This window comes from Lagopus leucura, unplaced genomic scaffold, assembly GCF_019238085.1.
Source record: "Lagopus leucura isolate 7727_CA_CO unplaced genomic scaffold, USGS_WTPT01 Super-Scaffold_100004, whole genome shotgun sequence".
Lineage (NCBI taxonomy): Eukaryota > Metazoa > Chordata > Aves > Galliformes > Phasianidae > Lagopus > Lagopus leucura.
In genome coordinates, this window is record NW_024962264.1 from 11,028,085 (window position 1) to 11,052,223 (window position 24,139).

Consider the following 24,139-nt stretch of genomic DNA (forward strand, 5'->3'; position numbering starts at 1 on the left):
AGTGTTCTTGTACAAATAGTAAGGACGACAGATTTTAAACAGAGCTTGATAAATAAATGAATGATATTACCTGAAGTTGTTACCTATTATAAAAAAGAATTGAACTTGATACATGAGATACCTGTCCTATGTTCCTGTCACTTTTCCCAATTCCTCTTCCGCAAGGGTGCCAAGACTGCACACAGAAAGCTTCCAAGAGTTTAGGGATACAGCCATTTGCATTGGCGCTCTCTCTTGCAAAGAGGCGGGTACATGAGGTTCCACCAAGGTCACGCAGACCAGCCTGCAGGAAAGGCTTCCTTTCCTCATGCTGCTATGCCTGCTTGAGTCACGTCTCTCCATAGCCAGTGCACAGCAACAGCTCAGCCCCACACTTGTTCATCAGCCCCCACTAATTCTGGTGACGGTGATACAGCCTGGCATTCTTGGATGTGGGATTTGGATACCGCTTACTGAATGCTGCTGGCTGTTGGCAGTTGATTTGTTGTATTTTAGTAGATGAGCTGAATTAATTGTCATTTTGTATGCTGTTCACTTCTAGTTCTTACTATCCTATTTCAGAGATGAAATAAAACACATCTTAACTGAAGGCACGCATTTATCCACGTGATCCCACATAGACATTTCCACAGCGTTTTCTGTTACATCCTGTTGGCTTTTACAGTAGTTTGTTACTGCTCCTTTATGCTACTCTCGGCAGGGATGAAGCTTTGTCTGAGCTATCCATAGCACCTCAGAGATAATTTCTTCCTGTGAGGCTGGAACTAATAGAAAATCTATCTGTGGGTATTCTACTGTTTTTTTACATGAATATCACATTTGTAATCAATTTTAAAAAATCCAATAACATTCCTGATGCTACTGTGAAATTTCTGTTCAGGTTCAAGAATTTTTTTAAGAAGCTGAGAAAGTGCATGATAGTGTTGTTCCAAATAAATAGCTTTATATATTTTCAATTTTCTCTATATGTACTGCTATTACGTATATTATGTAATAATAATCACAAAGCAGTCAGTGTTGCAACTCGCAGACCCATCCAGTTATGACTCACATTTCATGAAGCAGAATACCAGGAATCACAAACATGCAAAAAAACATCTCCTCAACACCCATTTTAACACTCCAGGATCTCCTAACCAACTAGGTATTTTACATCATTAGGCATGAGGTTAAACATGTCACCAAAACCCATCTGTAGGTTTAAAGGCCCTCACTTAAGGTCTTACAGAGAATTACAATTCTGATGCATCCATCTCGGTACGATGTAAGAACATGACTGATAGATGCCACATCCTCTGACGTACTGAGCACTGCCAGAGGAGCCCAAGAGTTCTTGTCTGTCATCTGACTATACGAATATGCTATGTTATGTCACTGTCAAAAGCCAGCATTGAAGTGCTAAATTTGGTTTACATTTTAGTACTTAAAAGTGTAATTGCTTCTCTTAGTTGTGGTTTACAAAAACTGCTGCATCTGTGAGAAAGCATGGTGGGGATAGCCTGAAGACTCTTGTTCTTATGCTACAATTTTTATTTCTTTTCTGCCCTGCGTATTTACCCTTAGACAACATCTAGTTCTTCACCTCATCTGCCACATAAGAAGCTGTCAAATGACTATTCAAGCATTAAAAAAAAGAAGGGTCTGTTAAGTTGTAAATTAAGTGACAGTCTATAGCTGAAAATTAGCAGTAACATGCCCAAAACTTTATTGATGGCTAAGGAAAGGTGAATAACCCCCACTACGGCTGGCTGTGTAATTACTGACCTTTAGAACTCAAGAGCTATTAATTTAAGACCAGATACCAGTGAACTAGCAAACGAAATATTTTGCAGCAGGACAGTAAAAGCACATACCAAGTTTGTGCATATATTCAGTGCCGCCTTGGAAGGTAATGGTATTTATCTGCCTTTTCTGTTTTAACTAAGAATATAACCCAGGTTATATCTGGATATAAAATGACTGTCAGCTAGTTCTGAAGACCAGTAGGACTGCACCCACAGATACTAAGGCTTTTCAGTACGTTGCAAGAAATCCACATCTTTCCAAATGGGTTCTTAAATAACTGCTAAAGGCAAGAAAACGGCATTGCCAAGCTCAGCCATTCCGATACATATATTGTGAACACTGCATCTATACTGTGAGAGACGGAACAGCAAGTAACAGGAAAAGAGCAGGTAGTTATCAGACATCAGCTCCTTTAAATGTGGGACTCACATGAACACAAAACCCCACCTCCGTTAACACTGCTGTGTTTCATCTGTTATATGGACTTTCTGTCCTTCAACAGTTCACAGAAATAGTTGCTCAAAAAGAATTAACAAAAATAATTCAGCAGCATTTAACTTCTCTTCTTAATAGTAAGCATTTACTGTGATGGAAAGAGTTGTCCATTGACAAAGCAACTGCATTTTAAGAGCAGTGGTCAAGCGGTGATGTTGACAGTAAGAAAATAACAGTAATTTACAAAACTATGAACTAAAAAAACCAACAAGTTAGGAACTAATGAAGAAGAAGGTGTCTGACCTGGTGCAGACGTTCTTCCGTGAAGAGCAGTTTCGTTAGGCAGGAGATCTTTTGAGTTGGAAGTGAATGGTGATTGTCTAAATGTGTCTTCAGAAAAGTAAGGGCTATAGGGGAAATAAGACATCTTTTTGTAAACAAAACAGCAGTTAATAGAAAAAGTAATCACTATTTTGTACTTTAACCTCTCAGTATAACAAATATCATCTTGTTAAAAGCTCTGCTTAATTTACGGAATTCATGCTGAAAGACAACCAGACTGTGAGGTAAGGTGTGGAGAAGAGGCAAGCTTTGGGAAAACTGCATTGGGAAGCAAAAACTGAAGTCTTCCCAGAATGCTTTTCATTACAGTACTTCAACAACTCAGATTTGTTTTATCACACCACAATATTGGTAAAGAAAATTAATGTTTCAAAAAATCTGTATTCTACTCCCAAAACACGTGGAAAATATGTTTAAAATATTTTTAAGTATTTAATAACCTCGGGAATACAGTAATTGCATTCAAAACGAAGCTTTTCAAATTTTAGGTTGAGATGCTGAACTGTTCTCTATTGACAGAGCATTCCATGTACGAAATTAACTCAATTAATTCGACTTTTAGAGCAGGAAACAATTAACAGAATCTAACTGAATGGTGACTTCCCAAACAGTGTAAATCACCAGCTGCTTGATTCTAAAAAGTACATCATGCTTTGGTTTTAATTAACAGGAGGCAAACAGTTAATTCCAATAGTGAATGGGCATTTCTGTGAAAGTATTTTGTTTGCTGCTCAAATGTTGTAACAGAAACTATGATGCCTTCTACACAATAAAGACATTAGTAAGAATTACATAAAAAAAATTAAAAACGGACAAAAAGACGAGCGGTCTTTTTGGACAGCTGTTTTCTAATGTATTATATTCCATCTGCATACAAAGGATGAACTTCTAAGCAAAATGGGAATTCATTTTAAATCTGATCTGTACTGTATTGAGATTCCTCAACAGGCTGAGAAAGTAGGTTTTTTGTTTGTTTTGATTTTTACTACTATTTATTTTTTGCTGTTCTCTATGTGACAGTTAGTGGGGTACTTTGCTATTTCTGCCTAAGTTTGAACATAACTAACATAACAGTCAAACAGGTTGAGCTGGATGAAAAGCATGAAGCTGCCCCAAACTTGAGCAGTTCACTGTATGCAGATACCTGATTAATCACAATAAGGTGAAGAGCTGCTGCCCACATGTGCAAAAGTTCACTTTTCCAAGACTCACACTCCCCTCAGGGGTGACATAATATAAAACAGACTGACGCTGTATAAAAGTATGGTGTGATTCACTGCAACATTCCTTTCGGTGGCTTAATAATGATTTGAAAAAAAAACCAACACCAATAAAAAGAAGTTTTGTAACTGTTGCAACTCTTCAAAATCATGTAATCCCCTCAGCTTACCACGCTGGACTGCCTGCTTGTAGATTCACTGTCTCACTGTCCATTGCTAGCTCTAGACAACAGAGCTCATCTATTTCAGTTTAGGATATAAATCCTCGGTAGTTTGCTTTTGAAAACCACACCGTGCTTGTGTCGTAAGGATCTCCCTTCTTTGCCATCAGCCTCCAGTCAATTACAGAACCATCCTTGGATATGCCTTTTTTTTTGTTTGTTTGTTTAACCTTTTTCTAGAATGGCAGATGAGTCTCTTCAGTGTCAGCCCATTATTTTTTATTATTTTTATTTCGGTGGGTATGCCCTCCAATTCTCAATCCCAAGTATAAATGGAGAGCTCCTGCAACACAGAAACTACAGTTGTTCTCAGTCTCTTTGTCAAGTCCCTTCTGATGAAGATTAAGCTTTCCTTTTTTTTCCTTCTGGCTGCACTTTTCCAGTTTTCTGTCTACACAGTTCTCTAGATGAAAGAAACTTATCTTGGCATCTCATGCTGGCGTACTCACTTCCAGATCATTTGCTTCTCCGCTTTCTTTCTTCTTATCACAGATGGCAGGTTCTACCATCTCACTCAGCCATTGAACTGTGAGGAATCGTTGCCAGTTTTGGCTGCTTGAGCAAAGTCATATGGAAGTATATGCTTACACAGTCCAGGAATATTCACAGGAAGAACAGCAACAGACGGGAGACAGAAATGTTAATATGGAGTACGATATAAAAAAAAGAAGTGCTTGTGTACCCCCTTCGTGCTGGACTTGGCTGATTTAAGACACTCACCAATGACACAGCTGAATCTCTCCACTGCCCAATTACTCACAGGTGGATGACACTGACCTCACCTTGACTCTGCAGCTGTCAGCAAACTTCACATAACAATTGTGATTCCAGTGCCTTCCTGTCATGACTCCAGATGTAGGTTGGTGAGCCAAACTGCAACATTACACGTTTTCTTAATGCAGCCTTCGTGCCTCTATTCTCCACTGGCTGCTCCATCACATTCTATTTTTGAGAGCTGCCGTACTCTTACCAGTAAAGACTTCCAGCTGTTTGCTTGGTTTGGGGTGCTTTGTTTCTTTTTTCGGCAAGGTCTTTTGAGTCCATCTGTTGGAACGCGCAGGATTTAGTAGACTGACTCACTTGTCCTTACAAAGCTCTTCTTATTCATATTGATTGATAGGTAAGACGAGAAAAGCACCCACAAGAATTCAGTTGGGCACTCTGCTTTTCAAACACTGATGGGTAGCAGCCATTATCAGGACTTCTCAGTACAATTCAGTGCAAGTTAAACAGCCAACTGTGCTGCTCTCTTACGAGGTAGCAGCCTTCTAAGAAGGAAGGCTGTCTGAACTGTCCTCAACCTTTCCAGTTTGAACTATTTTTGATAGATCCAAAAGTAGCTCTGGATTCTCACACCAGTCCTGCTGGTAATATCACAAGACCCTAAAATCTATTTTCTACCAACTACTTGTCACCCCTCCCTGCAACACATATTGGGCGGTCAATGAGTAGTTGGACAATATGTGCATTCAACTGTATAAGCATCTTTCAGGCTTATGCTTTTTAAGAAATAAAGGGAAGTCTGTGCAGTCTCCATATCCCGCAAGTTCCCAAACTAGCAAATACGAAAAGCGTTCTCAATAACCAGAAGTTAAAAAGCTCAATTTAATTCTCTTTCAACCTGTAACATCAAAAAATCCCTGATGGACATTTACCAGGTGGTTCAGTTTATTAAAAACAGATTTATTACAGTTACCGTGCAAGGAGAGGATGGGTCTAGGAATTTAAGATGAGCACATTTCAGAGACCTCTTCTTCTGCAACTGAAATGCTTTTCAAATTCTGTCTAGACAAAGCTGCCTTAGTTATCAAACATTGTACGTGCTGGGGATTTCTGCAGGAGGGGCTGCAGAGACACGGAAGGTCTTACTCTATCTCTGAAGGAACGCTCCAATGCTCCAGCCACAGTCAGTCTGCAAAACCACCCACACTGAACTGAACACTGAACCACCACACTGAACTGAACACTGAACCCACAGAACTTTCACGGAGGACACGTGTATGTATTCCTGTCTCAAGGGTTAGATGAGAGCCAAAGTCAATTCCTGTTTACTACTGATCACGGGCTCCTAAGTTTTCACCAATTCTAGTTGCTACTTATTACACAATAGCTTTGAATTTTTCCCTTAGGGCACCTCACTTTGCTGCTCACATATTGAAACAACTTGTCAGTATGTTCCCAGCCAAAATACAGTAAAGGGCATATTTCTTTAACAACACATGCTATAATTGAATCGTATTTTAAATTCCTGCATAATTTCACATATTTGTTAATGTGACTGTAATCGTGAACAAGTTTCATTAGCATTGTCTCTTACAGTCTTTTAAAAATTCATCTCTGGAAGGCATTTGAGAGGATTCAGAAATATTAAGCTGAAATTTTATTCAAGAAGTCCAAGTTTGACAGAAGACTGAATCACAACACCTCTTCTTACATTGGTCCATGTCTTAAAATCCAGTTGTTGTCCTGTTCTTCCCTCAAGCACTGCATGTACTATGCAGTTTCAATTAAGCTTCGGTTTTTGCAGAAAAAAAGCACACACAGAAAACAATTCTTAAAACCAAGCGTGAATACTTGACTGTGAGAACAGCCATTTTGGCCCAAAGGCCTTTTGCAGCATGGACACTAAACAATCGTATCTACTGGTGCCATTTCTCACATACAGGTTCCATTACTAAAAGAAATATCTTACACTTGTAATATCAGGTCATATTTGCAAGAGAGAGACATACCCAAGTTTACAAGGCAAAACTCAGCAATGCCATTTGCACTGCAGATTTATGGATAACAACAGACTGTGCCTTACCTGACTGTAGTTCTGATGGTGTTATCTTTATTGTGATTGTGCTCTTTGCTCACCTTTTCTGCAGAGGAATGTACATTTTTTTGTGATTATAAGATAAATCATATTTTCCTTATCAAATTTGACTCAGCAGAACTATTTTAATGCTTTCTGATTACAGAATAATTTAAGGGGAAGTGGTCACAAGATGATTTCAGAATAAGCACAGCTTTTTTTAAAAATATAACTCGTACCAATTTTTTTCACCCTCACATTTCAGTATCAGTGCACCATGTGCGCCACAAGCTTTCATTAAACAGACCTCAAATCACTTCATGTATGTAACAGCTGAGATTGACCTTCTGCGTGGAGAGAAATGGACAGCACAACTTTGGGAGCGCTGTACGCTACAGACACTGTCCCGTTTATGACAGTAACTACCTATATTTTCCCTTATATTCCAAGGCCTCAATCAACCATTCGTCACTAATCATTTAATTAGCCTTCAAAAAAAAGAGTTGAACTCTGGCATTTCCAATTCAGTTCAAATAACACGAACCTGATCAGGCTGTCACAGTGCTCTGAAACATGTTATCTATGGGGAGCATTTGGCAAGACTTCTATATTTCACATGCAAGGGTAGAAGGGCTCTACCTCCTATTATGCTCCAGCCTTAGCAATCTCATACTTTCGTAGCACCTTAATGATTATACACAATCTCTTTTTGCTCTTTAAACTCTGTTTTCAACTATTTTCACTACTGTTAGTGAACATTGTGGACATTAGGAAGTATTACTTTTCAGAAAGGGTGGTCAGGCACTGGAATGGACTGCCCAGGGAGGTGGTGGAGTCACCGACCCTGGGGGTGTTCAAGGAAAGACTGGATGTTGTGTTGAGGGACATGGTTTAGTGGGAGCTATTGGTAATAGGTGAACGGTTGGACTGGATGAGCTTTTAGGTCTTTTCCAACCTTGGAGATTCTATGATTTTACCTGATAACTGGAAGAGCAGCTCAGATGCCATCTTCACTGATATATCCTGGCTGAACAGATTTCGTTCTGGGAGCATACGACCTTCTGGTGCCTTCTGGATGTGTTCACTAATGTCTCGCCCTAATAAAGTGCTGTAGCCAACATTTTGGCTGGGTTGGCTGGGTGACACTGAAGTCTGCGAATCATGAATGTCAACTTCCATTGGTTCTTCTTTTATCTTTACAGTCTGGGTTTCCTTGTAACTCTCAGCTGCAAATAGGTATTAAAAAAAAAACAAAACAAACAAACCACAATTACTTAATTAGGTTACAATTTTTCAGAGCACTCAAAGCAGGAATCTCAATTACAAAGTTTAATTTGTATACCCTATAACAGCAAATGGTAAGAGAAGCAAGCAGCTGACTGCTACAATATTCTTCTGGGAGTTTATAAATAGAAGAAATGTCTTGAAAATAATACTTTAAACTACAGAGCAGAAAACTGCATATTTGCAAATCCGAGAATTACTTCATTTTCTGTGAACACTGGGTATAATCATATCTCAGTTTGTGAAGCTGTGCTTTTATATACTACACAGAGTTACAACTAAAAACCAGCTCTTCAAAGCTGGACACTGAAACTATCCTACAAACTTATAATTACTCTCCATCAGAGCAGTAGCAGCACGTATAGTTGGAAACGCTATTATGGGGTGGAGGTAGAAACTTCATCTGCCCATCTTGTGCTCTCTTTTCAAGATGAGATGAGCAGTTTTCTAACATGTAACAATCTCTGATACTCCCTCACGTATTACAAGACCCAATAACCTTGATAAATAGCTTCCATATGCCCATATCTTTCCAGCTCTGTCTTCCTCTCTAGTAGTAGTAAACATAGAAAACTACAGTTTAGAAGCCAGTGTGTAGTTCACGTCCTGTATGTGTGACTTCTCAGGTGCTGCTGAATGCTGATCTGGCTGCAAGGCTAGCAATCATTTTTTCTTCAGAAGAAAAGCTCTGAAATCTCAAAAACAAGGCCCCAAGGTAATCTGGCTACCACGCTCCCTTCTCGATTCAGACTTTCAACTGTGAAAAAAGACGCTGAAGACCTGAAGTTTAGAACAGAGAGAGATGATGAGTTTTCTAATGATCTTTCAGAGTGCTGCTGAAAGGACACATATCTATAACGGTGGAACGGCCCAACCACGTGTGTTGCCTCTTCTGTTTGGATGCTGACCAGACACTTGGGAAACAGGCAGCTTAAGAAGAAAGGCAGACTCAAGGAAATAAATCAGTGTGTGAATGTAGTTACATAGCAGAACGGCCATCATGTGAGAAACTGCTCTAACAAAGATCTATGATTCCAGATTCGGAAAAACGTCCAAAGGATTTATTCTTTTTGCCTAAACCTGTATACGTACTTCTGCTACTGATCAAGATACTCAAAACCTTAAGAAAAATCTAATTCCGTTTACTTTAGGGCACAGGCCCTAAAATAGCCTGTGTAGCCTCCAGAGGGGGAGTCAAGTAAAGCATGACTTTGAACTTCAGAAGCCAAAGGAAGAAAAGGCAAATCTAGCACTCAGGGAAAGAGGCCAAATTAAGGCAGAGATACCATAGCACACTGAGAGCCAGAGCAGCACGGAGTTTAAATGCTGAGAGGGTTAAGACCTGAGAGAGCAGTCTGGCCCTTGTTCAGACTGGGGAATGCCAATTCAGATTGAACGGAGGCATTTTGTACAATGAGCATCCCCGCATGGAAATTTTCTCCTTATCTGACAAATTTCACAACTTATAAAAATACAATATTAAAATAAATAAATGAACACCAGTTTGTAAGAAGAACAAACAAAATGCAAAAAAAAAAAAACAAAAAAACCAACCAACCAAACAAAAAACCCCCGAACCCCATAAATGGTATTTTCTATCAAATCTGGATCTGAGAGAAAAGTGAAAAAAAATAAAACAAACACTAAGTTCACTTGATAAATTAATCTGTTGCTATCCTCTCTGCCTTTCCCTTCCTCTAACGCAAATATGAATGTGTCAGCCTCACAAATTTTACTCCAAGTACAAATGTTTCAAGCACCATCCCTTTTTTTTCCAGTTACTCAACATTACAATAATACTGAGGGGTACCAACACACAGTATGGTCGTTCCTGATAACATCCAGAGGACAGCCAGTTGGTTGGTGTCGTCTCCTAGCCTCAAGCCAAGATGAACAGAATCCTTTTAGTATGCAGGCACACCCATCTCACATGAATTTAAATGGACGTGTTCCACTTTTTCACTCCCTTGGTTTATATTTCTCCTCTTCTGTCCTTAAGTGGAGGAAAAAGTGGCTATGCTACTTGCAGATCTCAAAATAAAAACAAACAGAAATCAAAGCCAGGAGATAAAAGCTACTTGGTTATGCTCCAGCAGTGATTTACATGAAGTGCTCTTGGTCTTCCCTTATGACATTTCTTGACCTTTCAAAACAACACTGAGAAAAATCTTTACGATCTACCACGATCCACCAGATATGAAAATTATTACAGAGAATTCTCAAATGAAGAGGAGTTGGAAATACTACTATGTAATGCCTTTTTTCTCCGCTAAACAATTAAAAAAAATATTTTTTTTTCAAGCTTAAATTAATCTTTTATCATAAAGTTACAGAACACTGCATCTGTGTTCAGAAGTGAAAAAATAATATGCTGTGCACTGAAAGTACACACAGAAGGGCAAAGGAACGCATCAGGTAACACTGTCAATAAAAGCTCAGGTAACTCCACAAATAAATGAGTTCTTCAGCTGTCCTACAGACTGAGCTCTGCACCCAGATGCCAAATTTAGGTGCAGAGTCAAGCTGACCTTTGTTGCTCTTTCTGCTTTTAAAATATTCTTTCTATTTCTGTTCCTGCCCCACACAGCTGAATTCCCTGTCCTGCAAATGCTTTTCAATCAGACAAACTGATACAACCCAACTAAGGCAGTAGTTGAGCAATACCAATGAAATTTTCACCCCTGCAATCGGCTAACAATTCAGTAGCCCTAACTAAATTTACATATTTGATAATTTCCTTTGACCTTTACCTCTGCAGCTACACCCTTCTGACCTGGCAGCATGTACCTGACAAATGTGAATCTTGTCGTAGTCCAATTCCCAAAAACAAAGAGAGAAGACATGGGGGCTCTCTGTGATAATTTTACAATGCTAACTGAAGAGAAATTCTGTCCCATGAGTGAGAGCCACATCAGAAAGCCATACGCAGACAACCCAGCTGTGCAACATCACGGGTGGCATTAAGGTTATGGCCTTACACATCTCATTGTACAGGCAAACTGTAACTTCAAGATTATTTTGCCTTCTGCTCGTTTGTGGAATAAGGAAATAATCCTCATCTCCTCTCATAGGTATCTCACGTGGCCATAGTGCAGCTGATGATTTTAAAGTCAAGGATAGGTACATTGAAAAGTCTCCCCATTCAAATAATCAAAGTCACGACAGCTTTGGTTTGTTTCCTACTTTTGGATTTCTCCTCGAGCACACGGACTAGGTTAAATAAAACGCACTGTATCACAACACAAAGTTAGTACACAGGAGTAATCTTCTTCACCTAGATTTTTACAGAAGTAGAGACATCCAATTCCCAGGAAAAAAAAAAATATATATATATATATATCAGTGGAAACCAACAACTCAAATAGCTTCGAAGTATCTGGACCGTGATCTGGTCTGCTATTGATTTAAAAACGGTCTGCTATTCGTTTCAGACTAAACTGGATGAAGCTCAGAACAACAGTACAGCATAGAGCAGTGAACATTGCTCCTCTGGCAGCAGATGAACTAAATGACCTAATACACCTTTTTTCTCTTTTTCTGCTCTTTTTTGTTTGTTTGTTTGTTTTGTTTTTAATATAGAAGCAGCTTAACAAAATTAGACAGAATTACTGCATATATGGATGTATCATTATGAAGCTACAGAGATGATCTTTAGAGTATACCTTTAATCAGTTGATTTACAAAACCCTCAGTGAACTATTAATGCCATGTGAGACAGTTTCCCACATCAGATACGCAATAATGCAGTACTGGAAAGGCTTCTTGCAGAAATAACTAATTTTTTCCACAAATTCCAAGTGCAAAAAATGGCAATGTAGTGAAACTTCTTCAAAATAGAACAGAACGTAAAAGAAAAGAAAAAACAAACAAACAAACAACCCCACAGAGCAATAACTGTGCTACCTAAAAGTTCAGGGTACAGTATTCAGTCTTGAAGGCCTGACAATGTTACCTCAGGAATGCATGGCAATAGAAGTGGCTATGAAGTTTACCTCTATGCAATGCCCCTCTACAGCCTCAGTCAGTGATTGCCAAGTTTTAAGAGCTAAAATTTCATTCAAGCTACTTCATTTAAAGCTGGGACAACCAGAATCCAACACCTATATCAGACACATGGAAATGGAAAGGAGATAAACAGAAGAAACCACAAGTTAAGTGATTTCGTTGCTTCAGCACCACCTTAAAACAGATAAAATTCTAATTCATAAATTCTCCGCTCACAGAAAAACAATGCAAAAAATGTCAAGTGAAACTAGGGAGAATAACACCACTGGAATTTCTTGCTGATGATTTCAGGGCATGTGCAAGAAGTTGCCAACATAAAACACACCTTTTTGCATAAAAAGGAGAATAAAATAGAAGCACAGCAAGTAAGTAGACATAACACATTCACTGTAACTAGAGATACGGGGATAAGATCTCATTTTTTACTGGATCCGCAATTCAAGATATCTTACAACCAAATACATATTGTAACACAATGGTAAGTAAAGCCACTATTGGCACTATTTACCACCTCTCAATTCTAGACTTCCAGAGCACTTGGTGAGACATGAAAAAAGGAGTATTTATTTTACAAAACAAGAAGCAGAAATAACAAACTTTAAAATATGCACCTGCTCAAGTTATGAGCATTGATGTTCATTTACATGTCCGCATTTGCTGCACAGATATACACCAATATGCACTATGACATCTAGTAGTAAGACATCATGATTCAAAATACACATGAGAATCACAGAATCACAGAATTGTAGGGGTTGGAAGGGACCTCCAGAGATCATCGAGTCCAACCCCTCTGCCAAAGCAGGTTCCCTACACCAGGTTGCACATGACCAATGAAAACCCTGGATGTAGCCTCCAAAATGTGTAAACTCCTTTGATAAACGGGTTACATCCTTCAGGGAAATCTGAGAAAATTAGCCCAGCAATTAAGTAAGTGAAGGCAGAAAGAGAAGCAAGCTTTCCAAATCCTAAGCATTTTCTTAGACACAGTCTGCCTCACAGTTGTAGAAACAGGGCTAGAACTCAGGAGGGACAACAGCAGACGCTGACTATTACTAAATCTTCACTGCAAAGCAGATGTTGTCAAAGTATACCAGCCATCCTGGTCACTCAGTACACAAACTGACAAATTATATGCCATGGAGGGACTTCCATATACACCATCCCTGCATCCCTGGGAACACGACAATCACATTTCAGTAAATTCTCTGATTAGGACAAGCGGGATTAGGACTGTGGGATAAGATGCTGAGTGCATCTCCATTGCAGTATACCTACAATCAGTGAGCCCCTGGCGTTACATCTGGTCTAGTAAGATCACTGATGCAAAAGGCAATAGTTAAGTTTATTTGCATACCAATACTGTTTTGTACTTTAAAATGTGGACAAATAATCATTAGTCATTACTTCCCCCAAGTACTATTGCTGACAACAGCACATTTGTTTCTGTCTAGAGGTTGGACAGCCTAAGCTATGTCTCGTGAATGATTATAGAGCAAACCCTGTAGGAAGCCACTTTCCGGCCTTTGAAAGACAAGACTGTCTAGAAAAAGCTAGCATTGGTTTCCCAACAGCAGATCACACCTGATAAACCTGATAGTCCCTTATAACAAAACAACTACTATGTGGACAGACTGAGAGCAACAGATTTTGTTACCTTAACTTCTGTTAGGTCTTCAGTATCATCATTATACCATTGATACCACTGAACTACCATTATAGCCAAACCAGTAACATAGACTGGATAATTGAACTACAAGATGGTGGAAGAACGTCTGTATCCCTAACCTCAAAGGTTTGCAGTCAGGGATACTGTCTAGCTGACAGCCAGTCCTTAATGGCTTTTTTAACAACTTGGACGATGTGGAAGAGTGCACTCCTAGGAAGTTCAGAGGCAATTCCAAACTGGGGAAAGTGGTGGACATCCTGGAAGGCAGTGCTGCACTGCAGTGCAGTGACAGTGTTGAGGGACCTCAACAGCATGGAGAAATGGGCTGAGAGAAACCTCATTAGTTCAAGAAAGGAAAACGCAGAGTACTGCATTTATAATAGAACCAAAGCACATAATAATACAGAGTGGACAGCCACTAAGTAGAGAGCTGCATTGCCAAAAAACTGGTGAAGCCAACAATGCACCGATGTGTCAACAAGGTTTGAGCTCACCATTCTTGGACGTATCCAAAATTTAACGAGACCCTGAGCAGCACAATATTGCTGGATCTGCAGTAAGCAAGGGTTTGGATTAGATGAACTCTGGAGGCTCTCTCTGAACATAACTATTCCTTGAATCATCAGCACTAGATGATTCCTGCCAGCTGTACTTTCATCTAGCAGAATTTTCAAAACTTCCAAGCAAGCGAAAGCTACATCTTGGGTTACACTTGCCCTAGTAAGGCACTGAAAAGTTTTCTTAATGTTCAATCTGAAGGTTGGTAGCTGCAGCTGGTGACTGTTGCCCCAGTATTTTACCATCTGCCACTACCAAGTAAAGTTAAACTCTGTTTTTCTAAGTTGCTTCAAGTACCTGCAGGCTGTTACTTGATCTGCCTGTAGTCTCCCCCCACCAGACTAAACAGGTTCAGTTCTGTCAGTACTTCTTCGCAGGTCACAAACCCTAAAACCTTAATTATCTTAGCAGCCTTCCTCTAGATCCTCTATGAATTCTCAGTAGAGAACTCCAGGCTACTACAGTACTCTACATGCAGACTACAACTGGCCCTAAATACAGGGGATATGCTAAACATGCTCTTTAAATGTGGCACAGCATGTGCTTCACCTTATTTGAGATGAGTGTCAAAATCAAGCAAACAGAATTAATAAAAAACACAAAAACAACCCCTGGTTTTGCTGATACTGTAGTAGCCCAATGACTTTCCATTCCCAGAAATCAAGGGAAACATTGCTAAATCATTCGTGCTTCTTCTGATCATTTAATTTAAAACCTTATCTTACCACCAAAATTCTAAAATACCTGTATATGCTGAAATGTCCCTCAGCTTTACAAATCGACTTTATGAATCAACTTAGAAGAGAAAGTCTTTCCCATACGTCTCACAAATTGGACTCATGTACTAGTTTTTGCAATCAAGCAGACAAGGGTAACCAGTGGGTCAACTTGTACTGACTTCAAAAGCTTTCAGTATGACGAGTCAGGCATTTTGTTATGCTAATTGTTCTGATTTGCTAGAAATAAACATGCCCTAAAACAGCTTAAATAAAAACCTTGGAGGCAGGGAACAGTTGGTGAGCCCTGAAGGTTCTGCTACAGACACAACAAGTAACATCTGACATTCCCTAGGGTGCTGTGTTTGATGCTTTATTTTGCTACTATTTTTTCAAGCTGCTGTTTTATATAAGACATTGTCAATGGGCCTTGAATCAATGTAAGATGATCCTGTGTTAAAAAAAAATAATCAAAAACAGCTGATATTTGTTGAAGTGGAACTCAGAAATCCCATGTTACAGAATTTTGCAACTAAGGGCTCAGTTTCACAGAAATGTATGACAAAAGAGAAAGACAAAATTAAAGCACTAGACAAATCTCAAGTTGCAATATGCATCTGCTGTTCCTTCTATTCAAATGTTAGGAACATGGTGCTTACCTGAACAAACTCAGTTACAGAACACACCCAACCCCTGAAATGCTCACACAGTCATAGAATCACAGAATGGTTAGGGCTGGAATAGACCTTAATGACCATCTGGTTCCAGCCTCCCTTTCATGAGCTGGAACACCCATTGAGCTCCCCCTTGATCAGGCTGCTTAAAGCCCCATTCAACCCTCCCTTCCTGAGATGGGGCATCCACAGCTTCTCTGGGCAACTTGTTCCAGTGCCTCCCCATCCTCATTGTGAAGAACTACTACTTTATACCTGATCTAAATCTACCCCCTTTTAGTTTGAAGTTATTATTCTCCTGTCCTATCACTACACCCCCTTGTAAAAAGTTCCTCTCGATTTCTTGTAGGCCCACTTTAAGTACTGCTAGAAGTTCTCAGCCTGTCTTCATAGGAGAGCTGCTCCACCCTTCTGACGTTCACAAAATGTAATTAAAAAATAATTTGATCAAAAGCCTGCGTGTGCAATGAATCACAACATATCCCAGTTTATGGAAGTCTCCCAGAGCTACTCTAGTATCGCTGCACCAAGCTGAACCTTTGCAGAAAACTGCATTTTTTCTATACACTTTAATTAAAATAAAGCTTCACCCTTACCATTCACAATTATTTCCACATTTATAAGGGGGGGAAAAAAACACACAAAAAAAGTAGTGGACTTCAGTCTGGCTGTATGGCTTACCATACCATTTCTAGCTAAGAAAGTCTTATTTTGGGGCAGACACTTCTCTGCTTACTAATCTGGACTTCTACAGAAGTACCCACTGCTGCCCAAAGCCTTCTAATGAGCCATTTAGAGACCAAGCAACAAAAACCTTCCTTCAGTTTTCATCCCCACCTCTACTATCAAGGTATTCCAAGTAGGGATGAAAGTGCTCAACAACTCCCCAGCAATCTAGGGATGGGGATGCGCTTACAAAGTTCTGACAACAGTTGTCCCCAAAGACAGCAGTCCACTTCCATACAAGTACTTCCCAAAACAGCCCACCAAGTTAAGATAAATAAATACGTATATATATATATATACATATACAAGTAGGACAACTAGTTTCTGAGCCACTTAATTTACACACACACACACACAAAGGAAATGTAATCATGCATGTTTTCCTCACCATTGTAACAATAAAACAACAACAACAACAACAACAACAAAAAAAAACACAAAAAACCCCACCTACACAACGCACTAAACCTGGGAAGATTTTGTGATTGCTAAGAAAAACAGCTTACCAGCCACAAACTCTTTTTTATTATTTCTAATTCACACTGCTGATGACAGCTAAGCATAAAGAAGCATAAAGCTGCCTAAGCCCTTCATGAAGCATCATCAGCTGTTGAGCCACAGCAGTACAAGGAAGCACTCCAACTTTAAAAAATGATACTCCCATTTAGCTCTTCTTTAAGTCTATGCTGGTGTGACTAGACTGGCTTTGGTATGAGCTAGTTTAGAGTCTTCTCAGACGGTCCTTCACTGTACTGCATCCTAAAACCCAATGGGTCATTTTTAGAATGGGAATAGAGGTGGGGTCTTCTGGTCTTCAACTTATGCTAGAATTGCACAATCCTCTTTTCTTTAATTCCCTTTTTCTATCTGTGTGGTTTCAATTGAAGCTAAGATGCAGTGGCGAACAAAACTTATGAGGCATTAAAGAGGATATTAGAGAAAACAATCGAAAGAAAAAGTAAAACTGACAGCAAGCAGTTGTGCTGAGTGTTGAATTGTTGTAAAATTAGATAGAATAGAGAGAGTTCATCAAAGACAGTTTTGGAACTCACTGTATACAAGATATTATTTTACATCCTTGTCAAGAAATAAATATGCATTCATTTCAACTACCGATAACCCAAAAATTATGACACATTGTTGGTACTAGGAAATTGGTGTATTATGAGAAGCACTGTGACCTGAAGTACAGAAGTGACTGAAGCACAGAAAAATCCAAAGGAACTGAGAAGTACAAAGGTCATGGATTTGGTACTGATAACAAGGATAGCTGCAATATATCTGGAATTGATCCACTGAAAGAAGAGCAAAAGGACCTAGGTTGCTACAGAAATGCAAAATAACCAGAAGATACAGCTGAAATTCTTGCCGTGGGATTCAGACAACATTTCTAGGGAAGACAGACTTATCAGTGTGATAGTTCAAGGCACCTGGATAAAATATTACTTATAAAACGTTAGTACCTGGAACAGTAGTTATATCCCTCCAGCTAAACAGTAGTTATTTCCCTCCAGCTACACATCCCTTTTTGGACAAGAAGGGAAAGGAATATATGCTTCTGAAACGTAATACATACTCCAAATATATTAGCAGCACAACTACTGTAACAGAAAATGAGCTTTTAAACTATAACACGAGGATGTAGATGCAAACATTTATTTTACATCTCAATCTCCTCTGGAACCTACCTTCCATCTTACAAGACTGCGAGCATAAAACTGATCAGAGATCACTGGGTGCATCACTTAGTTAAATAATAAGAGAATTAAATTGGCTTTCCCATAAAAGAGAACTGGTAAGAAAGAGTGTAGAAAGCTGGTGTAGGTGCATGTGAAATACATTACTTTGATTTCTTACAAGTGATTTTATGCAATATTTAATATGAATTAAAAACCATGCAGGAACAATGCTCTACTAGGCTGAGACGAGAGCGAATTGCTCCACCTCTACCTTCTCAAATCCACCAGGGTACCATTCTGTCTCATCTCAGTGAAGACTTAGTAATGAACTGCATTCACAACTTACCTTTACACATTTGTATAAAACATGGCAGTTTTTACATTCTTCTGTAAATGTAGGTTGAAGATCTGTACTTCAGCTGAAACTGTTAACCCACAAAGACCATTGTCAAACGGGTGCTCTATTTACTGTAACGTACCAAATCAGCTGTTACAAAGTTTTGTTTTGACTGGACAGATGGAAATGAGTTTTACCAAGATACGCCCAAGAAATGACATTATTCTTTGGAAGAAGTGTTCAGAATGTGATGTCTTGATTATGCATCAAGCTTGTGAATTGTGAGGTAGGAGATCTAAATTCAAGTGGAACCAATATACCAGAAAACTGGTATAAAAGGGCATCCTCATCTTCAGATGAAGGTCATCTTCGGACAAAGTCCAACTCCACTGAAGTAATTTCCAGGATAAGGACCTGACCTCAAGCATTGGTTGTCTGCTGCTAAAAGCACACAAGTGTCCTGGCAGCGTTTTAGCTTTTAGAGAAAACAGAAAACCTATGCAGTAGAACTGAAATACAGACAGCTGCAAATGTGAATTTCTGCTCGCTTCTGTACTTCTACATCCACAGTAACTACTAGTAACGTCCAATATTAAAATTCTATTTCAGTAGAACATTTCTATTCTTCCAAGTTTCTCCTAGATTTAGACTAATTTCCAAGTAGTGGACAAGTCTCTGCATTACGTTCTCAAGAGACAGGTGATTTACAAATGAGTCTGTCTTGGTAGCACAAAGTAGGTTCCTGAGCTAGAATGGCCTTCCACTACCTTTATAAACTGAGCTAAAAGTTAGCAACACAGTACAACTGTTCTGGGAAAGAGATTTTCCAGTGAAAAATACAAGCCAGTGCATCCTTCTCATGAAAGATAAATGCCTAATCCCAAGAGACTCAAATGAGTTGTCAACAGCTGGCAACATTATTGCTAAAGAATAACAGAAACATGTATGTCAGGATGTCTGCTATTATGTCAGAAATAAATAGTTGCATAAATAGTTGTTTAAATACTACATCACTAAAAACAGAGTGAGAAGTTGATTAAAATAATGTGGGATGTCAGTTGTGATCTCAGAATATTCTATCAGATAAAGCAAGCAAATTAAAAAACAAAACAAAAACCCCACCAAAGGTACTAACAGGTGTTCGATCTTAGATTCCCCCCTTATATTTATTCCACATTTAACTGTACGTTAGTGTTTTACACTTTCTGTCTTAGATGGCATCTCAGAAAAGTACAAATTGAAAACAGTACATGTGATAAAGTTAATAGAACTCCACCCACTGGCTGACTCTGGAATGTCAATTTCAGCAATAATGCCCAAGTAAATCCTGTTTCTTTCCTTTTCAGTCTACTGTCAACAAAAACTGCCCGCTCACTAAGAGATCGTAAGGGAAATACTATACTAGTCTATTTCTTACTAGAACCCTTAAATACTGGGAGTTCTCAGCAGAAGTGACTGAAGACCTGACCAAGAACGTATATATGCCAGATCTCACCCACAGACATTTAAGTCATTGATGCTCTAATATAACGAAATCTGCATTAAAACTAAACGCAGCCTGCTACTACTGAATTCAACATCCAGAGTCAAAAACCTCAGAGTCTCTGAGGCATTTGAAAAATCATTAAGTTATGGTGCTCTTCCTTCATGGAAATATATATATATTAATTTAAATGAACCAAAAAAAAAAAAATAATCGGTTAACATTCATTAGGCCATAATGTTCTGTTATGAGAACACTATACTTGAACCAAATACCAGTAGCAAGAACGCACTTTATCTATGACAAAATGTTTAGTGTTTGGGAGCTTGAAAAATCGGGAATCGTCTGCTCTGATCAATATTTACATCCGGGATGCACTTTTAGCACCATCAACACACCAAGGCCTGCAAACCAGTGATTCAAATTCTTCTTACCTACAGGTATGAGCAGGAGTGAATTAATTACGTTAGAATTCATGTGAGAGATCCCAGTCAAGTCTTTCCAGGTATAAATTTGAGCAAGCCAGCTGATCCAGTTTAGGTGGGGAAGTATGAATCCTAGCCTCCGAGACCAGCATTTATTTCCTGGTACTAAAAACTGAAGTGTATTAGAAGTCCAACTCCTTTTCATCATAAAGACCTGTTCCCAGTAGGTATAAATTCAAACTTTCTACTTTCCTTCAAGTGAAACATCACTTCTAACAGTCTAACAGTTAGATAAAGCATAATTAGCAGAACATACATTTTTATTTGACTCCCTTCAGCTGTAACAGTGCTTAATGTATACGCATGCATACTGTCTAACCGTCTGACAGAACATTGTATTACTAAGGCAATGTAGGCAAGTGCAAGTGCTCTCAGCTCATTTATTTTTTCTCCCAATTTCGAGTACAACATATTGTCAGGAAAAAATAAAAGGTTTTAAAAGCCTACCATTTTTAAAGCTGTATCAGATATAGTTCAGTTAGTTCAACTGAGATACACATTTTTATGATGTTAACGAAGTGACACAAATGTGAATAAATTGATATAAACATGTTTTGGTACATTTTAAAAATGACAGCATCTAAAAGCTTTAAGGCATAGTTTCTTTTGACTTATCCCACAGTCATTAATTTGAAGACCAGTGAAATCTGTGCAGAACACAGATAATCAGATACTACAGTGACAGAACAAACTGAGTTGTCTTATGTATACGAACCTGTGTAGACGGATATTTTCATTTGTTCCTTCCCTTGCTACTGAAGCTTACCACTTCTTCTGTGCAGTAGGCCAGTCAGCATACTTTAAAGAAATATCAAGAAGTTGAATATTATTAAATACCCACCTGAGAGCTTCATGAGGAGCTCAGACGCTGCCTTGACTGATATGTCCTGCCTCATCATATTTGCCTGTGCTTCCTGTGGCTTGAGTTTCTCCTTAGGCGCACTGGGAGCTGAGGCTTCAGATTCCTGGCTGAACACATAGCTGGACTGAGACAAGGTTGAACTTGCAGCTTCTTCATCCTTAGGCTCGTCTTTCACTTTGAACTTTGGAGTCAAGGGCTCTTTTTGATTTGCAGCTGTCAGAAGAAGGAAACAAGCTCGACTTAACAAGGTGTCTAATACATTATCATAGAACAACTAGTAGCAGGAAGAAAACTAGTAGCTGGAAGAAACCAAAACCTAAAAAATGCTAGTGCAGGTACTGGAAGCAAGAATGTTAAACAGCATTCAAAGATGCTTCATTTCAAGAGGAAACACCTGCATCTTTTGTACCAAGGGAAAGTTTTGAAACACAAAAACTGCATGTTACCAGAGTTCAAGAAAACATTCAACTTGTCTTTCTTTCACCCCTACTCCAGCAAATAGCATCCCACACATCCCATCGGTTTGTACGTCTTCTATAGGCCGGATGGAAGTTCAAATACCAGCACACTTAAGGGCAAATTTGGCAAAGCCCATGGGTACTAAATACTGAGATCTTAAGCGTGCGAAAAAGAGACAAGAGATTAAAGTAGAAAAATTAGAAAACTAAGAGGAGTATACAGAGAAAAACAACTACAAAATCACAGATCCTAAAAGTTGGTATCTTAGTTAAGAGCAGAGGGGTATTTCTTAGACAACTCTGCACTGGTAGATGCTATCAGAGGACTGTTTCAAGTTTTACATCCATTAAAAAAAAGAAAGAAAGCAAGTTTAAAACAGCCTTTTCAAATACTCCATGTAAGTAGCTTCTCAGAAAAGAATACACAAATCCTGGGGGTTTTTAAAATCTGCACATCCAACTCTGCTGTTCTCGAGCAATCTTTCAGATACCCCTACATAATGATGGATCCTTTGAACTACCCTTGGCCAAAGGGATAAAACCAAGAACACCTCTCTTAGACAATGCTGCCAGAACCACGCAAAAAAATTCATCAGCTGACTGTATGACTAACAGGAGGATAAACAAGTTGCATTACCTTTCACCGGTTTTTAATTTATTTCTGACCGTGAAGAGACACTTCCTCTGCTGTCAGTTGTTAGTGGCTTTTTTGTGGACAAAATTTCACTTTAAATTCCCAGAAACACAGGGCAGGTGACTCCTTCAGTGCTCTGAACTGATGAGCTTACATCTTTCTCACTCCCTGAACTTTCATCTCCACCAACACTCAAGGCAGAACATCATCCCCTTTTCGTTCTCTAAGCTCTCTCACCATCCACCTCGCTATCTTCCTCTTCTCTCACATGTATTTTCCTCCTTCCACTCGATATTACACTGTCTACCTTCATGACTCCTATCAAACCTTACTCAGACCACACAGGAAGGAAGCATCCCACAGCACTTCTCACTAGACACAGCAGGTATTATAAGTCAACGTATATTACCTGCTGCAGGAAGCTGTTTTACAAACCCGTGACATGGACAGTAAAAGCTGAGCAAATGGCATGCTATGGGGACAGCAACACCCAACAGAAGGCGCAGGGCAGTGACAGGTCATACCAACTCATATTCTGGCAAAGGTCACTGGTTTAAGCCCTTGATTTACTTCCTCTTCCACTTCACTCTTTCCTATCACTCTCTGGCTTCTCACTTTCCTGGCTCATTTCCTAAGATGCTCTACTTCCCAGCAGTTCCCCCAAAATCTGACTCCTACAAGATCTGAAACCTGAAGTATCTGAATTCCTGCAGCCCATTTAAATTGCTCACCATCCAGATTGAAGCGGTACACGCTGCAAGCACACATGCAACCTGCACACACGCACTGCCACTATTCGCTGTTTCAGAAGCGAAACGGGTTCATACATGTGGTTTTCAGTATGAACAATAAGCAGTTTTACCAATAGTAGGAATTACTTTTTCCATTTGAAACCAAACCAAACCAAAACAAAAAAGCAGAAATATAGAACATGAAAGCATGTTTTAATTCACCAAAATATAGATTACGGCTCTCAAACCAATCTTACCTTTATCAAGGTACTTACAAAACAAAAGTCTGCTTTCTACATGGTCTTTTTAGCTCCGTCTGTTCCAGAGGTTGACCTGAGGTGATGAATTTTCACCGAAGAAAAACCAAAACCAACCCTTTTCTGCTGCACTGCTTTCTGCAGGCTCTCCTCTTTAAAATAAGCCACTCCAACTGCTGCAAGTATGAAAAATGCCTCCACCAGGAGCAGAGTGCAACTGTTACAGAGCATTCTTCCTAAACTTCCAGAGAGTCTGGAGAAAAATCTTGAAATGAATGTGTTCAAAAGAAGGCATTAATTTAAATTGCAGCAGAAAATGAAGGAAGCGTGACTCTGAGTGAGGAAATAAAGCATACACACCAAGAACAATCCTTAACCAGTGCAGACTGCTACGTTTCTGCCCATGAAATGAATTAGGCAGAGGAAGCACTAGAGATCCGGGCAGCAGACAATTTTCCTATTTAGAATACAGAGGTGATACAGAACATACATACATACGTACATAGATCAGAGTAAGTTTGCATCCATCCACCAAGGTCCACCAAAAGCCATGTAAAGTTTAATGTAAAACATCTACACGCAAGTAGAACCACTGTAACTATACTTATGTAATAGCACAGACTTAAGCTAGGAACTTTTTTTGGTCAGGCCCTAGTTTGCAGTGACAAAGGCCTTCAAGTAATCCCCACCACCAGACAGAGGATAGCACAAGAAAAAAAGTGGGCACGCCTGAGGGAAATGAGCATTTATTAAATACTCTTAGCACTGAGCCAAAACTCAA

At 39.2% G+C, this 24,139-nt stretch overlaps 1 protein-coding gene and 1 long non-coding RNA gene across 7 annotated transcripts in view; one reads left to right on the top strand and one right to left on the bottom strand.

Annotated features, from left to right (window-relative positions):
- LOC122180401 overlaps positions 1–6,877 on the top strand; it is a 60,900-nt gene extending 54,023 nt beyond the window's left edge. Inside the window, exon 13 of the long non-coding RNA XR_006179047.1 lies at positions 4,496–6,877. This is a non-coding gene — a long non-coding RNA (uncharacterized LOC122180401). The remainder of the gene's footprint in view (positions 1–4,495) is intronic.
- ZNF827 (zinc finger protein 827) overlaps positions 1–24,139 on the bottom strand; it is a 107,173-nt gene that overhangs the window by 30,342 nt on the left and 52,692 nt on the right. For all 6 annotated transcript variants that reach the window (XM_042872026.1, XM_042872028.1, XM_042872025.1 and 3 more), the window contains exons 5-8: positions 21,258–21,491; positions 7,778–8,026; positions 6,810–6,867; positions 2,524–2,627 (exon numbers count right to left, since the gene is read on the bottom strand). In XM_042872026.1, coding sequence (XP_042727960.1) covers positions 2,524–2,627; positions 6,810–6,867; positions 7,778–8,026; positions 21,258–21,491 — 645 coding nt within the window. The remainder of the gene's footprint in view (positions 1–2,523; positions 2,628–6,809; positions 6,868–7,777; positions 8,027–21,257; positions 21,492–24,139) is intronic.